The following is a 21,569-nucleotide window of genomic DNA, read 5'->3' as shown; positions in this document are numbered from 1 at the left end:
GTCATGCTCCCTTTGGGATGTTCCATTTACTCCTTTCAGAGCTCCCCACGCTTCTGTAGACACATCTTGGGAGATTCTGGCTAGTATTACAGCATGGCATATTTGGAGAGCCAGATGTACAGAGGCTTTGGAGGACTCACCCTTCTCAGACTATGGCCAGTATCTGGGCAGATACTATACAAACTTTGATGGCCATTTGGGCGAACATACAGGGAACCTCCAAGACTGCTACTGCTAGGAGGGTTGCTTTTCTCAGAGTCTAGGAGGATTGTCCTTTCTTCTCTGACTCTCCTTTAGGGATGAGGTGGCATTTTCAGCCACCACCTGGGATTTATGTTTGCTCATTCTGAGCTGTTTTTTCTCATGCTTGACATGATGTACTCCCGCACTTGAGCTTGCTCTGCGGTTTTTATTCATACTTAATGAAGTACTTTTCTTGAGAGAAAAAAAAAAAACCTGCCACCCAGCATAAGATTAATGACTTCACAGTATGGCATACAAAACTTCTGCCTTCTTTTAAACTGCTTGTAGTGTGAAGTCTGAAAGGGCTAAATCTGCAAGTCCAGTTTCATGTCTTCATCATCCTTGCCGTCATTAAACATGTTTCCATCACATTCAAGTACTGTTTGAAGCCTATGGGGAACACTTTGAACTGTAATCCGTCCCCTATCATAGCCATCCATTAGACACTTCCCAATCTTTTGCTTCCATTCTGTGTTGTCGTCATCCTTAATATCATGGACAACCCGATCACAAAAATTCAGAAAAGACCCAAACCCAGTATTTTGAGTCCAGCCATAACCCTTTAGAATTCTTGCTTCCTCATCAGTCAAATCATAACCCAACTGCAACAAAGCAAAATGCTGACACACAATTGCTGGAATCTACAGACTAAATACACCAATGTGGCAACACAATCGAAAGGCCTGTATCAGAGGAAGAGGAACCACGTACCTCTAGGGGACGATTTTCCAAGATGGCAGTTTTACCAAGAGCTGTGACACTCAAGACCCTGATCAGACGCCCAACCTGCCAGTGTACTGGTAAAGATTGTACTAACTCAAAAAAGTATGTAGCATTTCCATATTCAGGGCGCTCCAGTACAATTCTGCAAAGCCAGAAACTTCTATAATTAGCCCAGAACTGGACAAAAAAATTCATTTCAGAATCTTAAAACTATAGACGAAAAGAGGTCAATGACCTATTGTGCTTATCAAACACAAACAGAAATGCTTGTAGCTGTCGACACCAGCCCCATTCCACTGGCCAGCTTCGCTGTTTAAGTGACCTGGTCTGGGAAGAACAATAGAGGAATTTAGAAAAAGACCAAAAGAAAAGCATAACCACCAGAAAAGAGGATCTAAATGTAAAAATGAGATCATTAAGTACTCGCCTGCTCAATTAAGGCCACCAAACAAGCCAAACAATAAGCAGGGCCCTTGTTGAAAGCTGGCTGGTGCTGTCGGACATGTTGCTGTTTGAACAACCCCGTAGCAGTGCCCCAAAGCTGCATTCATAGTTGCAACTGGTCACACAAAGGGATACTTGCAAATACAGTATCTCAAACTTAAAACAGTAGAAATCTGAACTCATGATTCAAGCTTCTTTGGATTACTTGATAAACTATGAACCAGTTTACTTGTAGAACTTCGAATTAAACTACAAAAGTTTATAGATAGAATTTAGGATTTCTTTAGCAGGAACCAGGCCTATGATGAAAGATATCTTAAGGATATGCAAATGTGAAAAAGATTATTTAAAACCTAGAGAGAGAGAGAGAGAGAGAGAGAGAGATTCAGTATAAGTGCAGAGTCCACGCTAAACCTAGTCAAATAGGGCTCCAGCGTACCACCTTGCTGGCAACAAGTTCAAGATCTTCAAAACGATTGTCTGTACAGCTACCGACACAATCTTGCCCACAAAAGCTGCAATATAGCTCCATGTCTTTCAAAAGACCTTTTTCCTGAAGCTTCTGTTTCACAATGCAGCTAATTTGAGAGGATGGAATGCAATTTGCTTGCACGAACATTGGAAATGCTTTTCATTGAACACATTGTACATGGGGGGAATGCAATACAAGAGATTCAAACCTCAAACAATCCAGGCGCATCCTCTTGTAAAGCTGTCTCAATAAGCCTGTGGTTCACACAAAAATGAGGGTATGAGAGTGCAATGTATTGAGGAAGTGATCATAAGTTTGGCCAAAACTTATTTTGAGGCAATCATATGGAATGGATTAAAATTCTGTAAAAAACTTAGATAGGAACGTACAGTTTGCATTTCTTGGCAGATTTGCCAAAACCTGTATTTTCTTGACATCCATCCTTCCAAGAATTCCTTTTGGGAGTTTCTACATGGCTATGTGCAGACGTGCTTCTATTTTCATTATTTGTCAATTTCACTCTGCAAAGTCTACTTTTTTTCAAAAGCTCCAACCTCTTGGAAAGAGGAACATGGTCTAGCTCGTTGATTTCCTCTTGCAGGGCTCCACTTTCTGCTTTGAAATCATTATAGAAACTATGTACTAGCTTTTGATCACTGCACAGCAATCCTTCCTCTATGGGCTCTGCTTTCACAATGACAAGATTTGACAGCATTGCTTCTGCTGGATTTGATTCGTATGATTGTTTCTGATTTAATATTGGACTACACCAAGCTCTCCTGCCACTGGCGACACTATCTGTTCCAAGGCTTGAATTTTGTTGATAATCATACAGCTTATAATCATCTTGATTCTCATCATTCCTGCTCTCATAACCCCCACCCATGTGCTGCACAGCCTTAGACAAGCTGTTCAATCCACAAGTAGCAGGGTCTTGCTTATTTATTGCTACATCCAACTTTGATTTGTCAGGAACGACGACAGGGGAACTACCCATGAGATGTGAGCCTTTTAACTTGTTCTCTGGGACAAAAACCTCCTCGTTCTGGTGATCCATACCACTGCCCAGACCTGCAGTTGTTGTAGCCCACCTAGCCTACAGAAGAAGAAAAATAACACACAGCATTTGTCTTACTATATGACAGTATCAAATGTCTATCTCACGTTCTTTGGCATGTCTTCACACAGTATACAGGGCTTCTGACTAGCAGCACGTAACTGTGTATTAATTCTTTTTTTCTGACAAAAGCTTACGAGTCCTGCACCATCAAACCCTCCAACAATTGGCATCACACAAAAGAGGTAAAAGGCCTTTCTTAGCATAGATTCAGATTCTCAAAATGAAGCTGCACAATTCCTATGGTCATACCGATTTAGGCTCGCTTTTATCCGACATTCCATCTTTCATCCCGACCATAAACGACTTCAAGGTCCCCTGTGAGCATTACAAGCAGCAATACAATTCAGCTACACTAAATCATTTCCACCAGTCATCAACTAGAAAATTTCAAGGCATTTGAAAATAGACAGTACCAGTTGGCATGCTAGTTGGGATTGCACTTGTTTCAGCTCTGCAAACTGCCACCACCCATTTTAGTTATTTTCAAGGAACCTTATCCCATACTATGCTACAAACTGCAAAGCAAGTTCAAATATCCGAAGGCAAGAAGCAACAAGCCAACATGACACAGACAGTCACAGATGCCAAAATTGGAATTCCATCCGTATAGCTATGTTAATATACTAGAAAAGGAAACAACAACATTAGATCCTTTCAAAAGTAAAGACTAGTTGTCGTTCAAGAGTATAGCAAGCCACCAAATACAGACTCTCCAACTCATACATCCTAAGGTAATCTTAGATGAATACCTGGTGTAAGTGTCTCTAGCCTCTTTAATGCCAATGGGTTTGTGGAAATCGGGTACGAATGTAACAAACCACCATTTTTCCATGGACATTCATATTCATTTTCAGCTCATTTCATTATTATTTATTTGTGCACATGTACATTGATCACACATGTGAGTGTTTTGTGTGAGTTCGTGTTTCTAGACTTCACACATCAGGCTAGCTATCTTCATGAAATCGAGGATGATGAAGGCCATCAGGCAATGACACTTGAGCATGCCTGATGACCTGCAGCCTGCACGGCTTCACCACTCGGCGCTCACATGCAGTTTGGTAGTGTCTGGTAGTAGTTGTGTTTTATTGTGAGGATGCTTGAATATTAGTGGTCGGGACTCAGGAGTTGACATACTAAATGCATCTATTAAAAATCGCAGGTCTATAAAGTGCCAACGTTTGTTTCAAACAGGACCAGCAAGCAAGCATTTGCAAATGCTTGCAAACTGCAAATGTTCCTGCCCACATGGCAGCCTCTTCACCCCTCTCCCTTCCCCCTATTTCTCTCTAGGTGTCATTCCCCCATGCTCTCCTCATTTGAGGGGTTACAAAGTGAGGAGTTGATCCATCCATTCTAACATAATTTTCAGATTCTGCATAGACCTGGGAAGGATTATGTAGATGCCGATGCTTAATCACAGAGACCTCCAACACATGCTATCTCGGCGACTCATCATGAGTAGCAGGGTTGCAAAAAGCACGTTTGGTTCATATTGAAACGCTAGACAGCCTGTACAAACCAGCCATCATCAGCCACAAATTGAGATGTGGTCCCTGATGTTGCGTATGCAATGCAGTAGTCCCACATGTTCCACTTGGCTAGCTACCCTCCGACTACCAACCCAAGGTTTATGGGAAATCAGCCCACATCAAGTAGCACCCACAAACTTCCAGCACTCCCCCAACTGTCTGTTGTTGGTTTTGGATTCTTGCAAGGGAATTGAGCATGTTAATAACGTTCCTAAGTGCAAGGGCATCAACTCCAATTGGATAATCAAGGAATAAACAAGGAAGCACTCTAACAAACATGTCAAAGCACTACATGAAAGGATAATGTTGCAGTTGAGCGGTTTGTGAAAGACCTACAAAGCTGTAAGAGATATCTCTCTCGATGCAATGGCTAGGAGTATTAGCTAAAAGTACTGCTCCTAATGAGTTGCATCTGGCCTTGTTAAAACTCCATGTGTGCTCTTATTGGATGTGGTAATGTTGACTGACTTTGATCCCCATCTCTATTTTTCCTCAAAGAGTGTTGCTACGAATGCCTCGGAGAATAAGGAAGAGAGGCCTCTGAGAAGGGACGTGAGGCAGGTAACATGTGATGAGATGGAGCCTGACTCGGAGGACTCCATGGCTCAGCTCTCACTTGAGAAGTCTAGGATCACCCTACACTGCCTTCTTTCCGGGGGTGGTTGGCTTGGTCTCTGACAGGGATCTTGCCTCTTCTTTGTCTTTGACCCGTGTCCACCCTGTGCGACTCATAATTCTACCATCATGCAACTTTAATTTTAGCCCAGAACACAACCACTATCTATTCTAAAACTTAGTAGAATAGAAGCACTGGCATGTTTTGGTGCTGACATGTCTAGACGAAAGATTTAAAAGGAAATTCAGTAATATATGCTAATGCTAAAAGCCTTGTAACATTAATGGAAGAATAAAAAGCCGTGGCATCATCAACTGCACACAAACTAAAAGGCCGGACATTTACTATCCCAACTCCCTTTTACACTGTTGTACCCCACCTCAATCTAGGCCAACCTTCACGTATTTGATGCTGTATTTTTTTTTGCACCATCTTCTTGGTTGCTCCAAATAGTCTAATCACGTTAATGAGACTCGTGTATCAGAGCATCTGATTCAGCTAACCCTTTGACTGCCTTTGTTGCATCTCCAACTCTCTTCCCCGTAACAGCCAGCTGCCCTAAATCTGGCTGAGTATGTGTACTAAAGGCCAAATTGGGCCAAGTTAGAGGCGGTTAGGCTAGAGGTTATATGGACCTAGAGAGGGCTAAAGGGGGTAAGTGGAGAGGACAATATATGTAGTTTCCACTCCCTGTATCTCATGTTGATGTGACCTTACTCTTGATGAAGACGACGAATTCAAGCTCTCCCTCTCTCTCTCTCTCTCTCTCTCTCCCCCCCCCCTCCTGCTTCCCCAAATCTGCTCTTACAATTCCCTACGTTGGTATCAAAAACCCACACTCTAGGCACCTATTCTTTCCTTCCAACTTCACTTATTCATCTTCTGGCTGCTTGTCCATTCACCCACACAGCCCAAATCCTTGGCGACTCCCTTATTGGATTTCGATAGAAATGCATTGAAGTTCAAAATGAATCTACAAGACATTCAAAGCATTGCAACTTTGATTGCTTTCGCCAGTGAACACATGCTCTCAGCAGCTGCAGCACCCAAGCAAATGGATATACAACACAAGCGATGCATCCATATCTGTTCTGTTCCAACCCACTTGTGACAACTTTCACTTCTCCGCCCACCACCACTTCACCTCGACCACACCATCCATTTCCATGCCTTCTTTAGACCGTCTATTGACAATACCATTCACTAGAGTATGCCCAATGTTCATCAACGTCAAGTGCAGCCTCTTGATCCGCCAACATTCGCTTATCATCAGTCATAAACCCATCAATCCCAATCTTCCATCCATCATAACCCCCTTCTGCCTCCGTCATAAGCATGCCATTCCAAAATCTCCCATCCAAGAGTCAGCTCCCAGATCTGCAGAGGGCTGACTGCCAGCCCCGTATATAGAGCAAAGGGGATCAGGGCCATAGGCCCCTTGCTAGCCGGCCCTGGTGTGGGGAGCTGCAGGGCTGGTACCAGTCCCTCTTATAGGGCTGTGGGCAGCCCTAGAGGTGGGTCGGCCCACCTGCCTGGTCAGCCCACTTACAGCAGTGGGGTCGGCCCCTCATGAGCTGCTGGTCAGTGCCTCCATATGCTGGCCGAATAGGGGGGGGGGCTGGGCTATATATGTGCCTCCCCTCTCCCCTCATTTCCCATCTTCTGGAGCAGCAGATCACATCTTTTGGAGGGCCTGGCAGAGGAGCAGAGCCAGCCCTGTTGTGCACCAGAGGAGCAGGGTAGTGGAAAAGTTCATCCACTCCCTTGTGCTCCCTTCAACGTGGTTGTTGAGTTGTGTGCTCCGAGCTCTCGAGCAGCCTGTTGTTTCCGGGTTTTCCCCTAGATGTAACAGGGTTTTCTCTAGAGATCACTTGCAGTTCTCCTATGCCTCTCTCTCCTTTCTCTCCTTCTCAGCGTGTGTGTGTGAGGTATGCTACCTCTCTCTCTCTCTTCCATTCATTTCCCCTACACTTCTCACATCTTGGAGGTCAACATCTCCTGGGGTCACCTAGAGAGAGAGGGCCTTGCTTGTGGGTGTGCCCGCCAAGTGAGTGAGGCTAGGGTAGAGAGTGAGGACCTGTGTTGTGGGTGTGCCCGCCCCCATGAGAGTAGGTTAGTGTGGCTTTCCAGTGCCTCGTGCTGGTCCATGTGATGCCATGTATGCCATAGAGGTTCCCAGGTGGGGTACAGAGGTGTGTGGGCAGGTAAGCCCTATGGTGCTGCCCTTATAGGCGCCCTAGCAGAGGGTGGGCCAGCCACCTTGGCTTGTGTGAGCCCCTACATAGGCTGGAAGTTCAGCCCTGTTTATAAGGCAGGAGGGGTCAGCCATAGGCCCCATCCTGGTCGGCTGGAGGGCCGAGGGCCCTCTCTTTAGGGCCTGGACAGCCCCTTTTGTAGGGTTGTAGGGGTCGGCCCATAGCAGCAGGCTGGTTGGCCCTGCCCTATGCTAGCCGACTAGGAGGCTGGGGGGCTATATATAGGCCCCCCCCACTTGTGTTTTGAGCAGTTCAGTGCAGTGCTGCCTGGTGGAGCAGCAGAGCCAGCCCAGTGCGCACCTCAGGAGCAGTTCTAGGGCAGAGGTATGGAGCTGTTCTTCCACTCTTTGTGCCTCGTTTTCTCGTGGTTGTTGAGCTGTTTGTCTGAGCTCTTGAGTAGCCTGTTGGTTCCAAGATTTTCCCCCCAATTGTAGCAGGGTTTTCTCCAGAGATCACTTGCAGTTCTCTTGTGCCTCTCAGCCTACGCTCCCCTACTCTCTCCCACTAGCCTCTCTACACGCAGCCTACGCCTACGCCATCGCTCCCCTACACTCAGCCTCTGCCTACACAGCCTACGCCTCTCCGCTCAGCCTCTCCTCTCCCGCTAGTCTCTCTACCTATGCTCCCCCATGCTCAGCCTTGCCATCGCTCCCCTACACTCAGCCTACGCCTACGCTCCCCTACACGCAGCCTATGCCTACGCCATCGCTCCCCTACACTCAGCCTACACTCCCCGCTCAGGCTGGTCAACTAACTCTAGTTGTTAGACTAACCCTGGTTAACTAACTCTAGTTAGTAGGCTAGTTACAGGCTAACTAGACTGTCAGCTAACCAGACTAGAACCAATCAGTGTGGTTAGTGTAACCAGACAGTTATTCACCTAGTTACTCCACACCCCCCCCCCCCAAAAAAAGGTGTCACCTGTCATTTTCTGTCGGTCAGAGACAATCTGTACCTGTCAGAAAACAACAGAAAAATCAGAGAAAATCCTCCTCCATTCCCCTCCTCCATTCACCCATTCTCCTCCGCCCCAACCTACAGCCCCGACCCACAGCCCCGCCTTCTGCCCCCTCCATTGAGCTCTCCAGCTTCCCGCCTTTTTTCAGCCCCCTGGGGGTAACTCCCGTCGGGGGGGGGGGGGGGGGGCTCATGCTCTCGCTCCCACTCCCGTGTCATGTGCATGGTGTACCTAGGGTTGGATATCAGGTGAACATGGGTTACGGGATAGCATAGGGCTGGATGGCTATTTTTAGCCGAGATTGCTATATATAGAGATTGATTCATATATAGTGCTCGCTTTATATGGAGGGAGCTATTCATAGCATTGTGCTATCTATAGCGGGTTTCCTTCTATATAGAGGGAGGGCCAGTGCTATTGTGTAGATCAATTGAGCACTCCTCAACTCATGGATGGGGCTTGGACCCAGGCCGGGACTCTGGCCATCTACATGGCGGATCATAGGTGGTGTATCGAAGGTCCTCTGGACGGGCTCAGGTGGTATGGGACGCCTGGGTTAGATACGGGCCTATGGATGAGTCGAGCTGTAGCCCACGTGCTCGGGGGTGGTCGGGAGGATCGAGGCACCTGCTCTATGATTCTGGTTGTATTGAGGACGAGATTCTAGGTCAGTGATAGGATTAGATCCTGCGGGGTCGTGTCATCTGGTATCAGAGCCGTCCTATCACAATTGAATTCAACGCGAGGTATGCAGAAAAGATGTCTTCCAGGTACGCTTTTTGAGATTGCTTTTGCAAATCTGAATTTCCGCTCATGTATGGGCTGAATCGTTGGCTGATGATGTGCGCTCATGATTGGGAGAGTTGTGGAAGAAATAGAAGTCCATAGGCTGTGTGCTCTCTCTCGGTTGCTACGTGTTTGGAAATTGTGATTCCCTGAGAAGGGTAGGCGATGAGAAGACTCGATGCTTTCAACAAGAGATATGAGGATGGATCGTTTCTGACCTATAACTACCCACGCTTGGGATGTTGATGTGATTGGCTGTGTGGGGACGCGTGACAGTAGGCTGGTTAGGGAAAGAATTCGCTCTAAGTTCTCAAGGATGAGATTCCTACCCTAGAGACCTAGATTTGCTGCAGTTGAGAAGTAGGAGGAAAGAGAGAGTGTTCATAAGCCTAGATGGCCCTTCCTGGCTATTTATATACCCGGGATTTCTCTCTCTTTCTCACTTCAGCACTTCAGCGCATGAAGGCGAATTTCCCACCCTCTTTCCGTCTGAGATAGCCTATCAGATTCCGCCATCTTTCTTGCTGTCCTCTACTCGCCTTCTTCCTATTCCACGCAGCCCCAGATTCTCTTTTTGTTAGTGTGAAGAGCACGCGTTTGGACACAGTTGTTTTTCTTCTAGTCCCTCTCCCGTGCGAGATATTTTCCAGCCATGGAAGGACATCAAAGTAATGAGACACCTACGTTGGATTACTGTTTTATTGAGATGGAGGATGAGGCTACATCGGAGATTAATCCTCGTAGACCTCATGACTTGCTACGAGAGATGGATTCCTTGATGGATGAACTCTGGGCAGCTCTTCACTACTATAAAACCCCCTCAGTACCAGAAATATATTGAAGAAGGCTCATGCTGTTCTAAATGTAGACAGTTTGTTATACCGCTTCCGAGTTATTGAGAAGCGATGAAGAAGTTGAAATCCTCAGTTTTGACCGACACCTAATTATTTTTTGCTCGATTGGATCTTTTGAACCACTCTTGGTTTAAGAAGCTCCCCAATTTTGTATGAATTATGTTCTAAATTGTCTTGTTATTAAATTGACCAGGTTTTGGTTAATTTGGATTTGATTTGTAACTAAGTGGCATTTATAATTTGATTGGTTTTTTTTAATTATATAACGCGTACTTTTGTTCCATATATCTTGCAGTTTTTTAGATATATGGTACATTGAGGATGCCTGAGACTTTGTTACATCTTAAACTGGACTTAACTAAGACAATTGGATTTCCCTTTCTTGAATCTTGGTGCGTGGATTCATGTTTGGTTTCTATTTGAAGTTTTGATCTCGATGTGATTGTGAGTTATGGCGTTTCTTCGAGTTACCGTTTGGACATATGAAGGTTCTTATTGATTAGACCAAGATGAGTCTTGTTGGATACCTTCTTTGAATCATGTCCAAAGGCGGGGTCATTCTGATTCTCACTCTTTTAGCCCGAGGTCGTGGATAGTCAAGATTCAAGAGCTGTTAGGGATGCTACCTGCTGTTTTCTTCTTTGACCTATTGGTTGGGGTATTGTAACACAAGGGGGTGATATAATCACATTAAGAAAAGGATTGAGTACGGATTTGCCACCCTGACTCAATCTGGATCATCTGAGTTGAAGAGGGATTGGCTACCTGATTCACTCATATTGTCCACAGAGTTTTTTATTTGCATTATACTTTGGTGGTATGGGACACTAAGGTATGTTACACTTAAGATTCTCTGATGTGGTGGTATAATCCAGCATGAAATGATACCCAAGGACCTCTAGGGTGAAGTACAAGTAGGCTGAATTGAATTGGGTGCAACCTGATTAGATTATTATTATTTATTTTTTTTAAAAAACGAGGGCTAACTAAGATTCTTTACCTTGAGAGAAGCCATGTATTTTTTGGGTTCAACCCTAGAGCTCCATAGTCTAGACTCAATCTCAGGGAGGGTTACCGCATCTCTTCTAATGATGGTATGTCAGTGCCTTGTTTGGAACTTGATGTTCCTAGATAAGAGGTCCTAAGAACTGGATGATCCTATGATTGGGGAGCGGTTTTGTTGTGCACAAGTTTATACAGGATATTCGATAGTGGATCTTGTTTTAAGAGATTTCGGATTGTATGTTTCCGTAGTCTTTGGATCACATAGGATGTTATTCCTATGATGGTTGACTATATACATCTCAGTACCATTGACTGGATACAGCCAACTGAATTTTTACTGATTATCCTCATGTAGGGGCATTTCGAGGATAGATCAGGGGGACCATATCTTTTCCATGAAGATTCTTCCATCATGAGTTATGAACTGATAACTAATTGTTCTGCGATGGAAAGTCTGTCATGTATTTCAACACAAGAATTTGAATTACAAGGGTATTCCGTCGAGGGATTTTCTGAATACTAAGTAATTCAAGAATTAGGGTTGATAGAAATTGCAACCCAAAAATTGGCCTCGAGGGGTTCAATTGATGGGGATGTTCGAACAATGATTCCTCAATCTCAACCTAAGATTTTGAGTTCAAGGATACTCAATAGATAAGGTTGATAGAATCATTTACCTTCAGGTACGGATTTTACCATGCTTGTGTATGGATATGTCAATGGAATTAACTATTCAGGCGTTACTTGATTTCTCGAGAAGATTACTCGACGATATGTAACCTTGTTTAGATTGAGAGATTTACTTTCCTTGGGTTAGTTATCAAAGATTGTGGCTTTGGCCTTAGATTTTCTTTGATTTGAATCTCATGGAAAGTATAGCACACTCAAACTGATAGTCAGAGTATAGTTATTGGCATGGACTCATCTTCATAGAGAGTTTTCGGGCTTTCTGGTGAACTCAGGAGTGAGTTCTTAGAGGAAGGGGAGTATGTCATGTGCATGGTGTACCCAGGGTTGGATATCAGGTGAACATGGGTTACGGGATAGCATAGGGTTGGATGGCTATTTTTAGCCGAGATTGATTCATATATAGTGCTCGCTTTATATGGAGGGAGCTATTCATAGCATTGTGCTATCTATAGCGGGTTTCCTTCTATATAGAGGGAGGGCCAGTGCTATTGTGTAGATCAGACTTCAGTTGAGCACTCCTCAACTGATGGATGGGGCTTGGACCCAGGCCGGGACTCTGGCCATCTACATGGCGGATCATAGGTGGTGTATCGAAGGTCCTCTGGACGGGCTCAGGTGGTATGGGACGCCTAGGTTAGATACGGGCCTATGGATGAGTCGAGCTGTAGCCCACGTGCTCGGGGGTGGTCGGGAGGATTGAGGCACCTGCTCTATGATTCTGGTTGTATTGAGGACGAGATTGATAGGGTCAGATCCTGCGGGGTCGTGTCATCCCGCTCCTGCACTAAGACCTGCACCGAACACGGGTCAGTCAAATGAAATGGGGAAAGGTGGCAAAGATACGGATAAAGCCGCCAAGAAAGATGACAACCAAGCCAAGAAACAAACACAGCTGAAACTCGAGGATGTGAACACATGCTACAACCGCAGTGGACTCAGAGTTGATAGCAAAGCGAAGGCGGGATCCAACTCTACCTCAGCTTCAGTCTCAGCTTCAACTTCAATTCCAGCTTCAGTCTCAGCTTCGGTCTCAGCTACATCCTCATCCTCAGCTTTAGCGCCAGCCTCAGCTTCAACCTCAGCGTCAACTCTAGTTCCAGTTTCAGCTCCACTTTCAGCTCCACTTCCGTCCACAGCCTCTACAGTTACAGCTATTGGCTCTGATATACCCCTACCCATGACATCGATTGCTCCACCCTCCCCTACGATAGACGGGTTGTCACTGACACCATCTCTTCCATCTCCCGCTACAGTTCTCTCTCCGATTATGACACCTACTTTGGAGGAGTCATACACTATACCGCACTACTCCACTTTTTTCTCCCTTCTGCCTCTCAGTCAGCCCATGTTCCCACACCCTGCTGGGATCGACTCCTCCAGGCCACTATCATCTACATACTGCACCCATCTCACCCAGTCATCACCCAACCTTTAGTCTCATCCTCACACTTTCATGCCACAGTCCTTTCAGTTTTCGCAGAGCACGGACGAGCTGACCCATCAAAGGCTTGGGAGAACTTGCTGATGGAGGTTCATAGCCTCCGAGAGCGCGAGAGGGAGCTGCCACGCTTCGCACACGAGCAGACACGCTTCACCCAGGAGCAGGCGCGTCTCATACAAGAGCAATCTCAAGCTATCCGAGACCAGGCTGATCCTATTCAAGGGCTCAGACAGGAGATCTTGCAGCTCCGACAGGAGGTCACTGCTATACGTACAGTCCCAGGGAGCACCCTAGTTGTGGAGGCACAGATTGCGAGCATGCAATCTGCCATCGAGGAGACGTCCAGATGGGTCGATGTAGCCAAATGGAGAGCCTGCAAGGGTAACCATTTTGGCTACCCTCCTGGAGCAGTAGCAGAGAGCCAGCAAGGCTCTCAACATCAGAGTACGTGGGATCCCACGCACTGAGGCTACACCGATGGCAGATGCGACGGCCTTCGTGGCCACTACTCTAGGGGCGACTGAGCACAGGATTGAGAGAGCATGGCAGGTTGGGAGGGACCCCAACCAAGAGCAGTCCCTTATCATTATGGTTCCATGACGCCCAGGCACAACTTTCGGCTTTACATCGTAGGTCAGCCTTATGAGACCAACCAGCGATCTCCATGGATGAGGACCTCACTCCACTACAGGTTGAGGAGAGGCGCTTTCTGTTGCAGCAGCGGGACCAGGCCCGCAAGGAGGGGAAGTGGGCAGTAGTACGAGATGGACGACTCCTTACAGACCCCCATCAAGCACCCACCTCTCCTCCCGCATAGGGAGGCGAGGTCTATGAGACTCAGACATCCGAGACCCTATCCTATACCATCTGGAACTGTTATGGTACCTTATGGTCAGAACCAAGGAGCTTCTTGGGATCCTATACAGGTCACGACATAGTCTTTTATACAGAGACACATCAGAGTCCAGAGCGCCCACTACCAATAGTCAACAGGTATACATGGGAGTCTGCCTACAGAGATGAGATGAGGGATACTGGAGGGGTTTGAGGGTCAGGAGGAGTCGCAGTCCTTCACAGATCCACACTTTTGGGGGGCATTTCAGTGGAGCAGAGAGAGACACATTCCAGGTTTCTCTGGATCCGAATTTGGCACATGGACAGCCGGGATCTGTTTATTGCAGTTTGCTACTTCCCCCCCAAGACCTCCTGCTTTGCCAGAGATATTTGAGGAGAGGATGAGACATCCCCATTTGCTACTCTTTATCTATCCATTGTTGACTTCTCTAGTCGCGGAGAAGTCCTCCTAGTTGGGGACTTCAACACGAGGACAGGCGCTCGTCAGGCACCACTCCTCGACTTCAGAGATGATTCCACTCTACTGCCAGACATTGACCTTGAGGAGGCATGTATGCTACGAGTTTCAACTGACAGACGAGGACCGTTCACATCTTATGGGTAGGCCCTATTAGACCTCGGCAGGATGCATGATCTCATTATTTATAATGGTATTGACAGATGGCCCACATCAGGTGGCATCACGTGCTTTCCACATGGGGGAGGCTTCAGTGTTGTGGACTACATCATGGAATCCCCTGCCTCTCGCATCACTGACTTTACTGTAGCACCTTTCCCTCCAACAGTTGATCATACCTATCTTTTCTTTAGCATTTCTACCCCCCGCCGCACAGCACTTTCTACCCCGTTGAGTTCTTACTCCACCTACCATGATATACGCTTTGATCGCAATCACTCACCTACTTACTCTGGCCGTCTGTACATACTTCTCACATACATTGACTTTATACCCCTATTAGAGGACCGTGCTGCCCTAGTCACCCGCTCATTACACGAGGCTGCTCTTCATGCCTTCCCCCACACCACCCGCTCCACCCGCCCACCACCACCTGGGACCGTACCTGTAATAGATGGTATGATGATGAGCGTAAGGCTTTACGCCGTCAACTTAGATTCGAAACCAAAAAGAATCTTTCGAGCGAACTAGAGACGCTACGTGAGTATCGTCGACTCGTACGCAAGAAGATGTTGAGACTAGGCATCTCCAGGGGTGGCTGGCCGACCAGCTCCCACGCAGCAAGGGGGGCCAGAGGGGGTAGGCTGGCCGACCAGCCAGGCTTTGGCCGACCAGCTGGTCGGCCCAGTTGGCTGACCGACCAGGCTGGTCGGTCTAGGCCATCTGGCCGACCCCCCCCTGGCCTTCCCTATAAAAGGGACTCCCTCCCTTTCACATCCCTCACTTCTCCCTGCAGCTCCTCAAGGCCCTGGTACACAGCCTGCTCCTGACCATCCCCTTCAGAGCCTCCTCTCAGCTGCTCAGTTGGCTGCCCACACTCCCGCAGCAGATCTTCCCTCTTCGGGGCTCCTGCCTCTTCGCTCCAGGCCTCTACAGTTCCCTTTGTTCCAAGGTTCCTGCCTCTTCACCCAGGCTCCTTCAGCCTCCTCTTTTCTAGGCTCCTGCCTCCTCGTTTCAGGCTCCTCTAGCCTCTTCGCTTCAGGCTTCTCCTGCCACTTTTAATATGGTATCAGAGCACCAGAATACTCTCTGATCTTGGAACTCCTATATTGATGAAGTTGAAGAAGCTTGTCCTCGTCAGCAACTCTTTTTCCCACTGACTACAGAGCTCTCTTCTTCCCCCCTATATATATATATTTTTTAATTTTTTTTTTAATTTTTTTGCTGCCTGTCGGCAGCCCTGTTCTAGACCTTGATTTGTTCACTAGCTCCGTTCTCTTCAGCCCCTGGTTGCTGTCCACTCCCTGGTTTCAGTTATGGCTGATGAAACAAAGGATTCTACTCCGGATCTTCGCGTTCCCCCTATTTCCAGTTTCCTTCAAGAGTCTGACAAGCCTGTACGTATTCCCACTCTTCCTACATTTCCAGATGCTCGGCAGTTAGATGGGACCAACTATTCTCTTTGGAAAATTCAGATGGTGTCTGTATTGGAATCTTATGATCTTGCTGAATTTGTTGATCCCGGGATCCCTCGTCCGTCACCTGAGGAGGAGCCACATGCTTCTCTTATCTGGGATAAATTGAATGCTCGTGTACGCTCGTTCATCTTTCTCAATTGTCAACCAGGGGTTCTCAATCATATCAAGCACCTTACTTCTGCACGTGCTATTTGGGAATTTCTTGATGGCATGTATCTTCGCGTCACTCCCATGAAACGTATCTCCTTGGAAGTTCAGCTTCGTCGCCTCGATCCGGCTACTTCCCCTTCCATACGGGACCACATCAATAAAATGCAGAGCATGCATCAGGACATCCTCCATGCAGGCAAGGCTATCTCCTCCGAAGATATGGCTATTACTCTCTTATCTCATGTTATTACTGACAGTCGATAAGAGGGTTCTCTTCTCTGGCTCCTTAACACTTGACTGGATCTCGGCTTCTCTGTCGGCACCCTCAGTACCTTCATGCAAACCCCTTCGCTTTCTCATTGGCAGGCTGCTCGACGTCTCCTCCGCTATCTTCAGGGGACCTCTACTTTCGGGCTCCTATATACTGCCGGTGGTTCCTCTCCTTCCCCGCTCACTCTCCGAGGTTGGAGTGACTCCGATTGGGCTGGCGACCCCGATTCTCGCCGCTCTACCACGGGCTATGTTTTCTCCTTTGGCTCTGCGGCTATCTCCTGGTCCAGTAAACGCCAACCCACGGTCGCCCTATCTTCCACCGAGGCTGAGTATCGGGCTATGTGTAGTGCCACCTGTGAGGCTGTGTGGCTTCGGCGCCTTCTTCTCGATTGTGGTTTTCAGCAACCCGCTCCTACCACACTTTTTTGTGACAATCAAAGCTGTATTGCCCTTGCTCGCAATCCGGTTTTCCATGCTCGGACAAAACACATTGAAATTCAGTACCACTACACGCGAGAGAAGGTTCTTGACGGTACCATTTTGCTCCTATTCAGCACCACTTCCGACAACGTCGCCGACATATTTACCAAACCTGTTTCCCCTCCCCTTCTCCAACGTCATACCAGCTCTCTGGGTCTTGTGCCACACCCTGGAGCTGAGAGGGGGTGTTGAGACTAGGCATCTCCAGGGGTGGCTGGCCGACCAGCTCCCACGCAGCAAGGGGGGCCAGAGGGGGTAGGCTGGCCGACCAGCCAGGCTTTGGCCGACCAGCCGGTCGGCCCAGTTGGCTGACCGACCAGGCTGGTCGGTCTAGGCCATCTGGCCGACCCCCCCCTGGCCTTCCCTATAAAAGGGACTCCCTCCCTTTCACATCCCTCACTTCTCCCTGCAGCTCCTCAAGGCCCTGGTACACAGCCTGCTCCTGACCATCCCCTTCAGAGCCTCCTCTCAGCTGCTCAGTTGGCTGCCCACACTCCCGCAGCAGATCTTCCCTCTTCGGGGCTCCTGCCTCTTCGCTCCAGGCCTCTACAGTTCCCTTTGTTCCAAGGTTCCTGCCTCTTCACCCAGGCTCCTTCAGCCTCCTCTTTTCTAGGCTCCTGCCTCCTCGTTTCAGGCTCCTCTAGCCTCTTCGCTCCCAAGCCCCTGCCTCTTCGCTTCAGGCTTCTCCTGCCACTTTTAATAGAAGAAACTTGACTTTGTGCGCCGGAACGAGGAGGAGCTACTGAACATTCTATTCAATAACAACTCTAAGGACTTTTGGCGGAGATTCTAGAGGGACGGTCCCCCTCACCACTCACTGACACTCAGGTGTGGTTTGATTATGCACGCACACTCTATGATATCCCAAATCAGCCAGTCCCTAACCTATCACACATGCCACAACCCACATCCTGCACCCTCTTCACTAGGGGGGGGGTAAAGGATGTTGTAATGAAACTTCATAATGGCCGAACGAAGGATCATGAGGGACTATGCACTGAGTTCATTGAATATGGGATTAACCTCCTAGCCCCGATCTTAGCAAAGCTATTCAATGAAGCTGTTTGCTTGGGGTTTCCATGCACCTGGACCATTAACACTATCTCACCCATTCACAAGGCAGGGGATCCCATGAGCCCGGAGAACTACAGGACCATTATGATTGGACATGTCATGTCCAAGATTTATGCATCAGTACTTGACTCTGAGGTCAGTAGATTTGCGGAGTGTCAAGGACTTAGAGCAGCAGGACAGGCCGGTTCCAGGCGGGATCATGGGACCATGGACCACATTCTTGTGCTCAGATGTATCATCAAGGAGGCAAGGGCACGAAAGCAGAGGGTTTATTGTTGCTTTGTGGATTTCCGCAAGGCATTTGACACGGTTCCGAGAGCCCACCTCATACAACGCCTACAAGATTTGGGTTACGACCAGGAAATCATTTGGGTTGTCATGGCACTTTATGAGCAAGTTTCAGGTAGAGTCCGGACAGGATCTGGATGAACAGATGAGATCATGAGCACTATCGGGGTCAAACAAGGGTGTCCATTATCACCTACCTTGTTTGGCCTCTACATTGACGAGCTCGGGACAATGATGTAGACACAGGGGGGGTAGGTTGCTCTCTCGCGGGCACGCTGATCCAGATACTGCTTTACGCAAATGATGTGGCTCTCTTGTCTTCCTCAGCAGAGGGGCTCCAGAGACACCTTGACGCACTACAGTCCTTTTGTGAGTCTCATGATTTGAAGGTCAACCTGGGTAAAACCAAGGTTATGATCTTCAATACGTCTCGAACCGTCATGCGCCAGGAGCAGTTCGCATTTGATGGGTCCCCTGTTGAGGTAGTTTCATCAAACACTTATCTTGGGGTCGTCTTTTCCGGACCCATCTTCACTATGAGACCCGCGATGCATGCACGTCTGAGCAGAGTATATGCTCTATTGGCTAGTGCTTCCGCTCTCACTTTCAAGATCCACGGACCAAAGCGTTGCTTTTTGACTCCTTGGTCCGCCCAGCAAGGATGTATGGCAGTCCATGCTGGGGCCCAGACTTGTCAGATACATAGTGGGTCAGGGTGGAGCGGCTACAGGTTGTCATTTTATCATGGATGATCCGTGATAAGCCATCCGTTCCTCACCAGATCATTCGGGCGGAGTTTGGGTCACCCCCATTATAGCTAGATGCTGCATTTCAGGTCATCACGTATCTGTACCGAGTCAGGGAGTATAGGGATTACACCTCTGGGCGTAGCAGGATGCCATGGCTAGCACTGTCCTCTTCTATGGCACTTGCAGCAAGGGGAGACCAGAGGTGCTGGTATGCACGCATAGAGAGATGGTTTGAGGGGATAGGGCTCCACATGGACAGACTACCTCCATTCCAGTACAGCATGGATGCTCCGTTCTCTCCCTTCCTATCACACAAGGTCAACCAGGTTATCCGTGAGGATCTACTACAGCTACACACATTCCGGACTTGGTTGGGCCCGAGTGATCTTCCAGTGAAGCTGGGCTCCTACAAAGATCACTTCTTACATATCACAACGGAGGGTTTCATTGATCCACCAAGATACAAGCAGATTCGCCTACCCCACTCACTGAGGATCTCTCTTGAACAGTTCTAGGTCTCTTCACACAAACTTCGTATCGAGAGCGGCAGAGCAGAGCGGTTACCCAGGGAGAGGCGCATATGCACACTGTGTGACATTCACGAGGTTGAGACAGAGGAGCATTTCATCTTCAGGTGTCCTATTTACTATGAGATCCGAGGGCGTTTCTATTGCCTCTGCAGAGATAGTTATGGGGTTTTGGCATGTCTCCTCTCCTACCCAGACCAGCGGTATTTGGCTGATTTCATTCATGAGGTGCTTAGATACCGTGAGAGGATACTCTGAGCATGGAGACAGGAGCAGAATTCTTCCTCGACTGATACCTCTTAGAGCTCTATCACGGAGTTCTTTCAGCCAGATCACATAGATGCCCATGAGACGAGACCTCGACATGACCATGACCCAAAGCCTGTGACCTGACAGCTCAAACAGAGGGTTGACACACAGATCATACTTGGGGACATCCCCTCCTTGTTTAGGGTCGGAGCCCGACCAACGGGGGTCACAGTGGCCCTGGTTAGACGCAAAACTATGACCAGGAGACGTACCAAGACTGCACCCTTGAGGGGCCGACAACGCTCTATTGCTGACCTCATGCCTCCACTGCCTCATCCATCCTGATGTCCTGCTGCTGCTGCTGATGATGATGATGATGATGATTATGATGATGTTGATGATGACGATGATGTTGAGATTGATATATAGTTGACTATCGACATGACTATGCTGTACTTAGGACTTAGTATTGCCATTTTGCATTTTTTGCATTCTGCATTGGTGTGGATGCTAGTTTAGTAGCTCCACTACCACAGCTCATTGTATCAGGTTTTTCACAGTCTCATAGACCCATCGGTCTTCCGAAGACTTTAATAGACTTTCTTTCTTTCTTTCTTTCTTTCTTTCTCTTCTTTCTCTCCTTCTCAGTGTGTGTGTGTGAGGCGTGCTATCTCTCTCTCTCTCTCTTCCATTCATTTCCGCTACACTTTTCACATGGTATCAAAGCCACGGTTGGCTTGAGACCTGAGGTGCGGAGTGTTGAGCCAACACATAGAGAGGAGGATAAGGGTGCTGTTCAGAGGTGTCTTTGAGAAAGAGCGTGTTCGAGGAGTGGACCAGCAAAGGGGTGACTTTGAAGGGTGTTTTTAGATAAGAGAGGGAGTGTTTCCAAGGGACCGAAAGCGAAGTGTGAAGGTACATTGAGCTGTCAGCCCCTTCATCCTCTTCTTCCACCTTCTCCTTTCTTCAACCCTCAATTCCCTTCTATCCCATCCATCTTCTCTTTCAATTCATCATCCTCTTCACTCCGACATGGCAACTTTGTCCGAGATGGCAAAGAACAAGACTAGAATTTTAGTGTTGCCCACATTCCTAGTTGACCGGCAATTGGATGGGCTCAACTACGGCGCTTGGCGGGTGATGATAGAATCTGGGTATATGGGAGCATTTGGCATCCATGTATAGCCGAACTAGAAGCGAAAATATGCCAAAGATTTTAGAGCCAAGAAGTATATCCACATAAATTGACGACTGAAGTCATCGACCAGCAGCATGAAGTAGAGAACCCCACCAAGACTGGCAACAGACATGGGTCCATAGAGATCAACATGGACCAACTCTAACGGGAAGGAAGCCCGCAGTGAAGCTTGCTTCGGGAACACATCTCGGTGTTGCTTGCCTTGAATACATGACCGGCATTGTCCGTGCTTGTTACCCACATCTGGTAGTTCAAGTGCCATTTGTTCTCGAGTAGCACGCCGGAGAGCATCAACATTCAAGTGACCAAACCGAAAATGCCAGAGATCTCCTTGACGAGATAATGTGGTCGTGGAGAGTGCTGACTAGGTGTAAATGCCATGACTAGCTGTACCAGTCTATACCACCTCTCCGGTAGCCTTATCTCAAACTTCCACAAAATTTTCATCAAACACTACTGTGGTTCCAAGGCGGCAAGTCTCATAGACAGACAA

The 21,569-nt window shown here is 47.7% G+C and overlaps 1 protein-coding gene across 5 annotated transcripts in view; it reads right to left on the bottom strand.

Moving 5' to 3' along the window:
• Positions 1 to 21,569, bottom strand: part of LOC147893284 (uncharacterized) — a 49,026-nt gene that overhangs the window by 10,496 nt on the left and 16,961 nt on the right. For 2 of the 5 annotated variants that reach the window (XM_087386675.1, XM_087386678.1), the window contains exons 4-12: positions 3,416 to 3,460; positions 3,252 to 3,317; positions 2,272 to 2,978; positions 2,091 to 2,136; positions 1,850 to 1,972; positions 1,394 to 1,507; positions 1,202 to 1,293; positions 955 to 1,108; positions 463 to 845 (exon numbers count right to left, since the gene is read on the bottom strand). In XM_087386675.1, coding sequence (XP_087242801.1) covers positions 549 to 845; positions 955 to 1,108; positions 1,202 to 1,293; positions 1,394 to 1,507; positions 1,850 to 1,972; positions 2,091 to 2,136; positions 2,272 to 2,978; positions 3,252 to 3,317; positions 3,416 to 3,460 — 1,644 coding nt within the window. In that variant the 3' untranslated portion in view covers positions 463 to 548. Of the gene's footprint in view, positions 1 to 462; positions 846 to 954; positions 1,109 to 1,201; positions 1,294 to 1,393; positions 1,508 to 1,849; positions 1,973 to 2,090; positions 2,137 to 2,271; positions 2,979 to 3,251; positions 3,318 to 3,415; positions 3,461 to 21,569 lie in introns of those variants that run through there. The other 3 variants (XM_087386677.1, XM_087386676.1, XM_087386679.1) reach the window with 3 other exon arrangements.

Source organism: Dipteris shenzhenensis, chromosome 15, assembly GCF_047967505.1.
Source record: "Dipteris shenzhenensis isolate YYH24624 ecotype China chromosome 15, Dip_SZ_1.0, whole genome shotgun sequence".
NCBI lineage: Eukaryota > Viridiplantae > Streptophyta > Polypodiopsida > Gleicheniales > Dipteridaceae > Dipteris > Dipteris shenzhenensis.
This window is presented reverse-complemented; position numbering and strand designations above follow the sequence as displayed.